The sequence below is a fragment of the Accipiter gentilis genome, chromosome 22, assembly GCF_929443795.1.
Source record: "Accipiter gentilis chromosome 22, bAccGen1.1, whole genome shotgun sequence".
In the NCBI taxonomy this organism is placed as follows: domain Eukaryota; kingdom Metazoa; phylum Chordata; class Aves; order Accipitriformes; family Accipitridae; genus Astur; species Astur gentilis.
Window position 1 is genome coordinate 12,405,702 of NC_064901.1, and position 12,104 is coordinate 12,417,805.

The 12,104-nt window shown below is 45.2% G+C and overlaps 1 protein-coding gene across 2 annotated transcripts in view; it reads left to right on the forward strand.

The window, feature by feature from the left end:
- The first annotated feature begins 935 nt into the window (after positions 1–935).
- Positions 936–12,104, forward strand: part of SPRED1 (sprouty related EVH1 domain containing 1) — a 63,924-nt gene continuing 52,755 nt past the window's right edge. The window contains exon 1 of one of the 2 annotated variants that reach the window (XM_049825938.1): positions 936–2,087. In XM_049825938.1, coding sequence (XP_049681895.1) covers positions 2,056–2,087 — 32 coding nt within the window. In that variant the 5' untranslated portion in view covers positions 936–2,055. The remainder of the gene's footprint in view (positions 2,088–12,104) is intronic. The other variant, XM_049825940.1, reaches the window with a different exon arrangement.

Consider the following 12,104-nt stretch of genomic DNA (forward strand, 5'->3'; position numbering starts at 1 on the left):
CTGAAGAGGGGCTCGGGTTCGGCCGCTGCTGCTTCGCGCTTTCACCGCTTACCTGGAGCGGCTCCAAGCGCTTCCATTGCAGCGGGCGTGCAGAGAGCGAGGGGGGGGGAGAGGCCGAGCCGGCGCTCCGTACGCCCTCCTCCCGCGTCTGCGGAGCCGCGGAGCCCGTCGCGGGAGGGCTCCCCCCGCAACGGGAGAGGGCACCCCCGCGCCGCGCCTCCGCGCCCCGGCCTCGGACGGCGTCACCTGAAGCGGAGCAGATCCAGGAGAACGTGACCGCGCTTCTCGGCTCGCCAGTCCGTCCTGCCGGCCGGCGCGTTTCTGCGGAACGCGGAGGCTAACGGCGGGCTGCGAGGCGGGCGGGCGGCACCGGCGGCGGGGAGCGGGACGCCAGCCCCCCCGCGCTCGCCGGAGGCGGGCTGCCGCGCACCTCGCGGTCACGTTCACTTCGGCTGAAGGAAGTAGGGAAGGGGCGGAAACCCAGCCCGCAGCGGAGGCGCCCGGGCACGGCCCCGCGGGGACCCGACGGCGCTCAGCCGCGCCCGCCAGAGCTCTCCCCGGACCGGACCCGGCCGGGCCAGGCCCCCTCTCCGCCAGCGGACCGGGCCGGGCCCCCCTCTCCGCCAGCGGACCGCTCCCGCCGCCGCCGCCGCCGCCCGCCCGGGGGCCCGCGCAGCCCCCCGCCGAGCTGGGGCCGAGGGCGGGAGCGGCTGCCGCGGCGCCCCGCGAGCCGCCTGCCCCGCGCCCCCGGAGCAGGAAGGAGGGCGACGCCGGGGCCGCTCGCGTATCCCTCCGCGGCGGCGGCGGCGGCGCCGTGCGTGCGTGCGTGTGTGTGCGGCGGCGGCTCCTCGGGAAGCGCGTGAGGCAGCGCCGGGGGGGAGGGAACTACTTTCAGGAAACTCGAGCGCAGGGCGGCGGCGCGGGCCCGTCCGGCGGCGGGCGCGGGGTGGAGGGGATTGCTTTCTTCCCCTCGCTCTTCCCTCTTCTCCCTCCTCCCTCTCCCCCGCGGTTATTTTGGATCAAGCTGTGGCGGCGGAAGGAGCTTGAAGTCAACGCTTCCGCCCAGTTTTCCTGTGAGGAGGAGGCGGAGGCGGCGGCGGCGGCGGCGGCTGTGAGGAGCCGAGGCGGCGGCGGCGGCGGCCGCTAATGGAGTTGCTGCCGGGCGGGGAGCGCTGCCGCTGAACTTCCCCGTGGGCTTTCTCCCTCCTCTCCCCCTCGTCCTGCGGCCGGGGGCTCGTCTCTCGCCCTGGCAGCTCCTCTTCCCCTCCCTCCGCGCTCCTCTCCTCACACAAACAGCCGTGACGCATCCTCTCTCTCCTCCGTCCCCCCCCTTCCCACCCCCAGGCTGGTTTAAAACGCCTCCCTCCCCCCGTCACCAGCCTTCTCCTTGGGGCCGGCTCGTCCTCCCTCCGCAGTGCTCGGCGTCGCTTTGGAGGGGGTGGGAGAGCCCAGCCGAGCCGCTCTGCCCCTCTTACCCCCCCCTCTCCCGCCCCGGCCTGTGGCCGCTCCGGTGTCTGGAGGAATTTCTGCCGCCGCCTGCCCCGGCTGGGCGCGGGAGGCGGGCGGGCAGGGAGGCGGCCGAGCAGCAGCAGGAGGAGGAGGAGGAGGAGGAGGAGAAGGGCAGCAGCAGCGAAGGCGGCTGCAGCGGGAGATGAGCTGCAGCGGGAGGACGGTGCGGTGCAGCTTTTTGCGGCGGGGAGCCCTCCCTTGTCTCCAGCACTCTGTTCCCCTTTAACCGGGAGCAGCTCGAGAGCAGAAGACCCGTGGTTGTTGCCGCTGTTTCCACCGCTACCTTCATCATCATCTCTACAGGCACGGGAAATACGCTCCAGCGCCGGACAACGGGATTTCGTGTTTCCAGGATAAAGATCGCTCGCCACCCACCCCCCCACCCCCCTTTCCCCTCCCTCTCCCTCACTTCACAGCGCTGCCCGTGCCCTGGCCGGGGGCGGCGGACCGGGGGGGTAACAATGGTGAAGTTTCTGGTGAGTTCTGGCTGCGCCCTGCCTGCGTCGGTGCTGCTCCGTCTCCCTGTCGGATCGCGGTGAGGAGAAAATGAGCGAAGAGACGGCGACTTCTAACAACGAGTAAGCGGCCGTTCTCCCCTCCGCCCCGGGGTCGGGCTGGGGCCGGGGCTCGCCGGGGCCGTGTCCGTCCGTCCGTCCGTCGTCGTGTCTCTCTCCCCCACCCCCCCCCCGGCTCCGCGCCCCGCGGGGGCCTCTGCCCGCGCACGTACGTGTCCTGGCCTCCCCGTCCGCGTACTGCGCATTTCTGCTCGTGTACATGGAAGCCCAGAAGCTCCCTCTTTGTGAAGGAGCTTGGTTCAGAAGGGCTGCGAGCCAGCGGCCAGAAAAGCGTGGTTTAATTAAAGCCCGGTAGAAAACGGTGCAGGTAACGATGGTGTCTTGGAGGGGGAGGATGGGGTTTGAATGCCCAGAGAGGTATCGGCACGTACCACCTCTGATAATATCCTATTACTTGTAGATATTTCACATGGAAACTAATGTGTGGGAGCTTCATCCTGCAGGAAACTGCTCCTGAATTTTAATTGGATGAGTCAGTCAGTGTAAATACAGCTTAAACCTACCCTAGAGCCTTTTTTTTTTTTTTCTTTTAATGAGCACTTGAGACTTTTTTTTTTGAGAGAGAGAGAGAGAGGAAGGGGCCAGTTCAAGAATCTCTTAATATTTTTAATGTGACTGGTTTGGAGGAAATCCAGAGGAGGAGAATGTGCGTGTGTGCTAGCTGTATCCCCCCTGCATGTAATCTGCCTTTGAAATACATTTTGGGTCGGAGGAGAAAAATATTTGTCAGAAAACATTCGACTTCTTTTCGGCATTGAAAGCCAAACATAAAGTATTTCGAAACTTTTTCTGTTGCCGGGAAGTTTAAGGTTGATGGCTCCAGCCTCCGAGCTTTAGCGTTACCGTCTGCGATGTCGGTATTTGCTGGGGCTGATTTTATGAATGATGCGGGCGCCGGCCGCGGCCATGGCGATGGGGAGGGAGCGTTGCGCCCATTGTACGGGTAGGTAGCGGTGGGTGGGTGAAGAGCAGCCCCGGCTGGCGGGGTGCGGACGGGTCTCCTCCGGCAGGAAAGACCGATTTCCCATTTCGCTGCCTTCTCCTGAGCAAAGCCTGCGCACCTTCCCGTGCGCGCCCCAAAACACGGCGTTCCGGTCCCCGAGGAGCGGGGCGGGCAGAGCCCCGCGGGGGAGCGGAGCCTGGGTTGCTCCGCGCTGCCGGCCGCGGCGCTGAGCGCGGAGCGAGCGGGCCGGGCCGGGCCGGGCGGCAGCCGCTGCGGCGCCCGCGGGGCCGGCAGCCGGGGCCGCCGCCATGTTTCCTTTTTTTGTGAATCGCTCTCATTTGCATACCACAATCTCCATTCATAAAAAAAAAAAAAAAAAAAAAAACCAACCAAAAAATTTGCTGTCATCACCGCTGACCTGCGGCAAAACCTGCCCTGCTGAGCGCCCAAAGCTGCTGCTCCTGTGCTAAGGACCAGGCTGCAGCCGGCGGCTGGCGGAGGAAGGTCTCCAGGACCTGCTGTATTAATATGTGCTGTTCGCTGCTTGTTGACACAGTTATGTGGGAAATATCAGCTCGGGGAGGTGCTGGGAGCACGTGATCCGCTCCATTCATAAAATACCTGGCTGTCCATTCACAGTGCAGTACAGTGTCTGCATTCAGCAGCCTCGTAGATCAGACCTGCATGGGAAGGGAGAGGCGGCCAGGCCGGCAGGTTTATCAGAGAGGGCAGCAGAAAGAGGGGTTATGGCTGCCAGCATGGGAAGTTACTGTAAAGGTGGGGGGCAGGGGGGGGGGAGTTGTTTTTACGGTTTGTGTTTGTCCTTTTCCTGTAAAGGAGCATTAGTTCAGAAGTACCTTCTCGCTGTACCACCCAACATTTAAGCAGGGAAGAGTTTTATTCAGAAAACGTTGAAATATTTTCCCCTCCAGAAATACTGACTCAAAAATAAACTACTGGAAATTAAATTCATTATTACGAGCGTGTTTTCAAGACAGTATGTTAACAAATTTTGGGTAATTTAAATTTTATTGAACAATACTGTCTTACATCTGCAAGATAATCAACCTAGCATAAAAGGAAGTCGGTCATACCTAATAAGACATCTGCAAATGTTGGTTATTATAAAATACAGGTAACAGCGAAGACAACTAAATTGATAGAAGCCAGCAGTGCAGTTCATTTTTTGGCTGTTTACTTTGAGGATTTTATGGCAGATTAGCTATCGTCATTTCTCCTTAACCTATGCCGTGGCTGGAGAGACCTCTGAAATAGCAGAATAACAGAGAAATGTTTTTAATATGGCATAAACTGTTTAGAGGTCAGTGTATTACCTTTGATTTTAAAAATTTTGAAATCTTTCAAAAAATAAAATCAAATGAAACTTAGTGATGAAGGATCCCTGAAGCAGACAATGGTTTGATGTAACTGTTTTGTGGTTGCCAGCATTAAAATGGTGATGTTCACTGCTCATGAATACACTATTTCATTATCTTAACAAATTACACTTAAGTGATCCTTAATTATACATTTGTGGAGCGGTAGAGGCTTTGTTGTTAGTGCAACCTAAGAGAATGCCTGAAAGATTACTAATCTTTACTTAAAATGAGAAAGAAAAGCTCACGTACAGTTTATTCAGTGTTGTTAGAGCTAAATGTGTATAACCTTACAAAGCACCATAAATGGTGTTTTTTTCTCAAAGGATAGATTTTTTTTTTAAACGTTGGTTATTAGAATATCAGAAGAAGAATAAGAAAAATATTTCTCTTCTTGGTTTCATTTGCTTTTTTTTTTGACAGCATTTTTGGTGAGGCCAGAGTCATTGTTCCTCTTTGGTTGATTTTGCACATAACACAAGTGTGTCACTTTAAATGATTGGGAAATATGATTGAAGCTCCAAATAAACTGTTTGTGAAAATAGGGCAGATCTACAAATTGAAATTCATCGTATATTAAAAGTTCACTGTGTTTAATTTTATCAGTATAATTGATGACATCAATGGCCTTGAATTCATTAACAAATCTCTTGGCATATAAGGGCGAATACGGGTACTTTGCAATGCATTTTGTGTCATTGTGGCTACCAGGAATATTCTGGTAATTGAGCATTATTCTTTGTTTATAAACCTTCATTTTATGGAATAAGATATAAATATTTGCAGTGTCTAGAGTTTGACCTCAGTTAATAATGTTAAATTCTCAGTGATGTGGGGGGAGATTAATTAAATAGCTGCATTAAGGACTACTAGGTTTCTTGTCAGTCATGAACATATGGTAGGCAGCCTTATAAAATTTTGATAGCCACGGATGAATCTTTGTTGGTGATTTTTACATTGTTTTTGTAATGGTGTTACTGTATTTGTCAGTTAGGTATTAGTTAAATGAAAGTATTTCTATACCTCCAGATAATTTTATCCCCCCCCCCAGCCCCCCTCGGTGGTGTTTTGCAATCAGTGTGGTCAACATGAACGCAGCGTTCACAAATATTAGCAGTTTTTAAATGAAGGAATTAGTAGGATTTGTGGACTTGCGGGTCAATTTGCTGTTCATGCAACTTAACATAATAATGTCAAAGCAGGCAGGTCAGCAAGCACTGTACCAAATTCCTGTTTTGGTGGCAGATTTTATTGCTGTCTAGAAATGCTACTGAATTTCAGTGTTGGGTAAAACAAAATTGTTACGTTATGTAGTCCCTATTCAGCAGGGATGAATGATGACAGGCTTAAGATGGAGTCTGAGTTGCTGCTATTGAAAAGTAGGAGCACTGCTTTATTGGCTTGTTTATTTTCCTCTGTATTGCAGGTGGTCTCTCAGGGAATGCTTGTGCGCTTGAATTATTTTCAGAGTTGGTTTACATACTGTATTTTTACAGATTCAAACTATCATATACTAATTGTTTTGCTACATAAATATAGGCAATCTTATACTCATTGTCCTAGATAATTCAAGAGAATATAAGTTAAAGAAACATGGAGTGTATACTACTGCTGTGTGCTTAAGAGCCTCTAGATTATGATGTTATAAACATCGTCAAGTGTTGATTTGAAACAGTAAAGCTGAACTAAATTTTTTAAAATAAAATACTTACTTGGTATGTTCATGTCTTCAGTATTTATGAAAATACTGTCTATACTTCATTTGTGCTTCAGAACTCCTTGTATTACAAGCCCAAATACTGAAAGATGAACATGAAATTGTATCGTAGAAAGCAAAGCCAATTAGTTTGGTTTTATTAGTTCTCGGAGGATTTTAACACTTTTCAGCAGGCTAGTTTTCTTTCTGCTATCTAAGGCATATATAGACTTTGGAATTCTTCATCCTTTAATGTAAGGACTTTGTAAAAAGAAGTAAGAATTTTAAATTATTTTTTTTTATTTTTTTTTTAAGGAAAGCATCCTCTGAACCAATTGATTATATGAAATCATTGTAATTCTGATATATTTTCTTTTAGGGCAGTGGCTCTTTATAGAGTTCTGGGGAGGCTTTTCCAGTCTTATGAACTGCTTCTTGCTGTCTTTTCAGCTTTATGTTACATGACGCTATTTTGAAGGTGAAACTGAATTTGCATGTTACATAATCTGGGAATCAGGGGGGGTTGGTTGGTTTGTTTTAATATTAAAAAAAAAAAAAAAAAAAGGTTCACCTTAGCAACATTTCTTGATTACTGTGGTATTGCAGAAAAATGCTTTCTGGATGTTTCAGCATAACTGAAGCCAGTGATAATATTTGAATTAAAAAATGATGAGTGTTTCCCTTGTTTGTTCATTTAAAATTTAATGTTCTTGAAGTGTTAAAGTGGCAGTGAGGGCATCAGTGTATGTTTCGAAAGTAAAGACATTTCTTGAAAGGAATATATCTTGACAGGATCAGAAGTCACAGGATTAAAGCTGAGGGCATTTCTGGTGGATTTTAGGCTAAACACTGGCATTTTTGTTTGTTATTTACCCATTCTTGTGTACATCTGAAGAAATCATATGCACTGGTGATGACTCAATGGGATATGACAAACACGAGAAGCAAAAAATACTTTTCAGAATATTGACACAAGTTTAAAAAGGAGACAAAGGAAATACTTTTGTCTTTTTTTGGTTTCTACTTCCCTGATTCAAAAAAAGTAACTATGAAACAGCATACAATGTATGTTGTCTTAAATGGTGGTGTTCTAATGTTTAACTCTCTGCTTTCTCCCTCTTACTCTTCTTTCTCGATTGGAACATATTGCAGTTTCCTTAAAGGAATTTGAAAGATGGCTGGGAGTTGCCATGTTGTTGAGGATCCCAGTTTCTTTGTGGTTATATTAAAAAAGGAACTATCTTTGTCATTTTCCTCTCTGTTCTCACATGCAACAACAATTAAGCAAGCAAATTTTAACTATCACATTTTGCACAGTTACTGAATGGCTGGAATTGGTTGTAAAGAAAAATTAAATGGTTCCTGATAATAAAAAAATTGTTCCTTCTTTCTCTCCCTTGAAAATACACATTCTTCTTTTTGACAGCACTTCCAGTTGTGAAGTATTTATTCAATTTTTGACGACCAATGTGGTACAAATATTCCAAATTAAAAGTCAATAAGATGTAAACATATTTGCAACATTTATTTTTTTATATACTTTCTAATACTCTGGTAGGTGTGTCTTCTAACTAGTCTTCGTATTCAGCAGAAATAATCTTCAGTGATGCTTGGTTTTTGAGGGAAGGAAGGTGACTGGATGGTCTTTTGGTATACTCTATTAACATACATTTCTAGGCTTAAGACAATAGCAATACTTACTTTCCTTGTGCTTACTTTTCCTGTACTCTGTAAGAGAAGATTTTTTTTTTTTTTTGCTAGTGCTTAGACTGTGATCTGGTAAAATCTGTTGGCTGGCACTACTCCCTGTGGTTTGCCTCATACATGAGGTGGTATCATATTGTATATGGTAACATATTTTATGGTATATGGTACCAGGGTAAGCATGGTATCTCTCCTACTTTAAAAATATCTGTAATAGGAACCAGTCTCTAAGACTATGGTGGTATTGAACAGCACTTAACTTGTAGGAAGTGAGCAGACATTTTAAGTGCATGTGTTTTCACAACTTTTCCAAGCTTATCTTTTACACAGTGTTCATGCTGATATCTGTAATACCAGTTTGTTAAAAGAATATTCATTTTTTTATATTCACTGCTTTATAGTCACTGTTTTTCTCCTACGTATGACACGAAAAGAATTAAAAAAAAACGGGGGACGACGACACCGACAAATCTTTAGATATGCCAAGGGACAAAAAATGTGCATTTAAGTGCTTTGAGTACTAAAATTGTTCATAAATGTGGCTCTTATTAAATAATAGCTGACTTGCTACACACAGTTGCAGGCCCTAATTCCCGATGTTCCAAATAAGGTGGGGAAAATAAATAATAATAACAATAAAGTACCAATATAATGATGATAAATACACATATATATGCAAGGAGATCACAAGCATTTTTTCTCGTCAGAACTCATTGTCATATGACAGTAAATACTTCAATTCAAACAGGGAAAATAGGCTGTAGAAACTTCAGCAGTTGCTGTGTTCCATTCTGCATTGCTGCCTGATACCAAACTTCCATTCAGAAGAAAATATTTTTCATGTGTGTGCTACAGAAGAATTCCCCAAATGTGTACTGTTGAAACATCCAAACCATCTTAAAAATGAGGTGGTAAAGATTTTTATTTTTTTCTTCTCCCCCCACCCCGATCTATTCATTCTTGTGTTTGAAGATTTTGACTATTGCTGTTTGTGATATTTTAGTTAGTTGAGGAAGTTTTGTAATCCATACTTCTGCTACAGCAAGTCAAACACTCACCTGTTCAGAACCCCTAAAGAAATTCTGTGAAGCCGATGTTTGGCTTGAATGGTTTGCAAGAGCAGGCAGCATTTAACTCTATGGAAGAGTTGTCTTCCCCCCCTAAAAAAAAAAGAAACTCCAGAAAAACAGTACCAAATAAATAGGGTTTCCCCAAGATGATCTGACAACTGTTGACAATTACCCTTTTTCCGTGACTTGTACTGACGAGTTGCAACACTAACTGAAGTTTGTCAAAGCAAAAATGAAACTCATTTATTTCAGTTTCAGTAAAGTCTAATGCTGTGAGTAAACAAGCGTAGCAACAAGAAGCATCAAGAATTTCATTAATAAAACAAGTAATTACTGAAAACTAGTGTCAGGGTTATTAAAAATTGTTACTGAGACTGCCTGCCTTCCCTAAATAAACCCATAACTGGTAAGATACAACTCTCAGTGAGGCTTCTTGCCTGGGATTTTTTTCTTTCAGAAATTGTGCAGACCTGTTCTGGTGAAGTGGTATAAACCTTGAGGGCAGAAGTGATTTCTCTCTCTTTAACCTTTTGAAAGGATTAAGTAAGGGTAGTGAAAGGTGGGAGTACAGAGCCTGCTGTGATTTAGGAATTTTTATGTAGTTTCCTAGAAACTTTTCAGCCTCTCAGACATGAAGTACTCTATGCCCTAGGTATTTCTTTCTGTGCATGGTGTGCTTACTCTGGATCCCAGTACAGCATGCCTTAATATGAAGCCTGTGATTGAGGCCGATTCATCTTCAGCCTTGAACAGGAACATGTTTTTGAAAGGTGTGAAGAAGCCAATTCAGGATTTAGAGTTGAGGCCTATACATTTAAAATGGGACATTTTAAATACATTTTTAATCTATGTAAGTAGCTGATCTTATGTACCAAACCTGTATGTTTTTAAGCACTAGTGACTGTGGCTAATCACTGGTCTTTGTTCCCTTTGGGACCAAGAATAGATTAGAAGTTTCCTAGTAGGGTAGACTTAGGATAGGTATGTTTGTGCCCACTTCAGGGAGCAATTATCTATCTCATTGAAAGTTCCACTTATAGTTCAAATGGTACTGATCTGTGCTACTGTTGTTATGCAAAAAAATTTGGGGGTTGCTGCGTCTTACTTTAATTTTGCAAGATTTTAAGAAGAAAAAACTGTAGACGAAATTATGATTGCTGCTACCAGTGGTAGATAATGAGCGTGCCAAGGGAATGCAAAGTTGAAAATGAAATGCTTGAGAATTGTCAGACTTGAGAACTGAAATTGTTTGTGCAAATACAAACCATGTGGCCAGGGGGTATGAATTTTGATGATTTTGATAATGAGACAGAGCCAGGAATATAATCAGATTTCCTGGGTTCTGCTCTCAACCCTTCAATACTAGGAAATGCCCATTTTATTTTTTTCAGTCCCTTGTCTCATTTGCTGCTCATCCTGTGCCAGAGAGGAGGACTGCACCTTCTGATCATGTGCAGGTCGTGCTGTATAATTGAAGATTGCACCTTAAGCATTACAATTCTATAAATACTAATATTGAAAAGTAAAGCAGTGTCCTAACAAGTTTGTTAGGGGTTGGTTTGTTTCTGCAGTTTAGTCTGGTTTTAGTCTTTAATTTTCAGATTTCAACTATGAGAGTATTTCAGATGTTGGTAATTGCTGTAATTCTATCCAGACTTGTAGCGTGCCGTTTCTTATATTCTTTCTGCTAGCATTATTTTCTTAATTCTTATCTGAAAGTTGGGGTTTTGGTGTTGGGGTTTCCCTTCACCTCACCCCAATGTGGAAGCTTTCTCTAGCGTTGTATGAGAAGTTATTTGAGGGAATAATACATTTGTTATGTTGAACTTGCTTTTGGTTTGTTTCTTTTAAGGTGATAATGACATCTGTTATGAGAAGTCATGCCACTATGGGATATGTGCATCTAGCATGCTAGTTGCAGAGTTAGGCTGTTGACACGTGTGGGCATATTTGCTGTGGAGGCACCTAATGTATGAATTACCATTAAGCTGGGGTTTTGTGGTGTCTCTCATGTATCCTACAGGAATAGTGTCATACTTCAGGCATGTAAGCGCAAAGTACTTGCAACTCTCATTGAAAGGAAAATGCCAGTTGCTTGTCGTTTCTTAATTGGTAAATACGTTTTTCTAATTAGATTTTTTTTACACCTTTTTTTTTTCTGGCAGTTGGTAGGTAAAGTGTGTTGTGCTTAAGATTTTTTTACTGTGTTCTGCTCTGTGGTTCCTGAAGAAGTTAGTGCCTAAAATCAGGCTGTTATTGCACAGCTGGTTTTATGCATTAAGGCCCATAAATGTCCTGACAGAATCTTGCTTCATCATCTACTTCTTTCAGCCTCCAGAAGACTTTATAATGGATGTGTAAGTACTGCTTAAGCAGTCCTGTGAAGATACCTAGCACAGTACTTTCTTGCTTTCTGTATTTGTACTGAACGGGTCTAGCTTAAAATATCTTATATTGTCTTAGCTGTATTCAACTTGACACATCCTCTAGAAGAGCCCCCATATGCACCTTAAAATGTACGTGCTTTGTTACTATGGTGATGGAAAAGAATCGTGCATGTTAACAACCCCGCGTTAGGTAATGGAGGATTTGCAGAAATCAGTTAAGGATTTGCCTGGGGCACTGAAAATTGAGTCCGTGACCATACCTCCACCCCAGCCTCTTGGCTACGGGCAGGCTGATGGAATCTTGTTATGGGATTAGACACTCCTCTGTTTTCAGGTTGTTTGGGGGATGAAGAGGACTTTTTGGAAATGCTTTCAGGAGAAGCTGAAGTAGTGTTGTTTTATCATGTGCTTTTAAGTATCTTGCATCATATGCTTGGGGTGCTCTGCACAGTGTAAAGGAGATGCTTGTGCAAGCATGTTGTATGTTTGTCACTGATACAAAACCAGTTCTGGTTTTCTTTGAACTCCCTGGGTTGACAGTGCAGGAATTCACTACCTTTCATTTCTCTGTTATGGCTGCCTGCAAATCCTGCAAAGGGAGAATATGTCCACATTTGTTCCCCTCAAGCAAGGTAGAAAACATGAGCTGCTCTTCATCTATTAGTTGAATTCTGGATGAAGAACAGGTCTATTCAAGGAAGCTAGAACAAGACATGAATTTAGAGTGCTATAGCTTAGTATAGTGTAATTTCCTGTGGGGGCCTTTTATTCTCCTCCTTCTGAAGTAAGTTGTGGTTAACTAGGTGAAAACTGATAAGCTTAGCTGTCTAATTAGAGGAGTTTT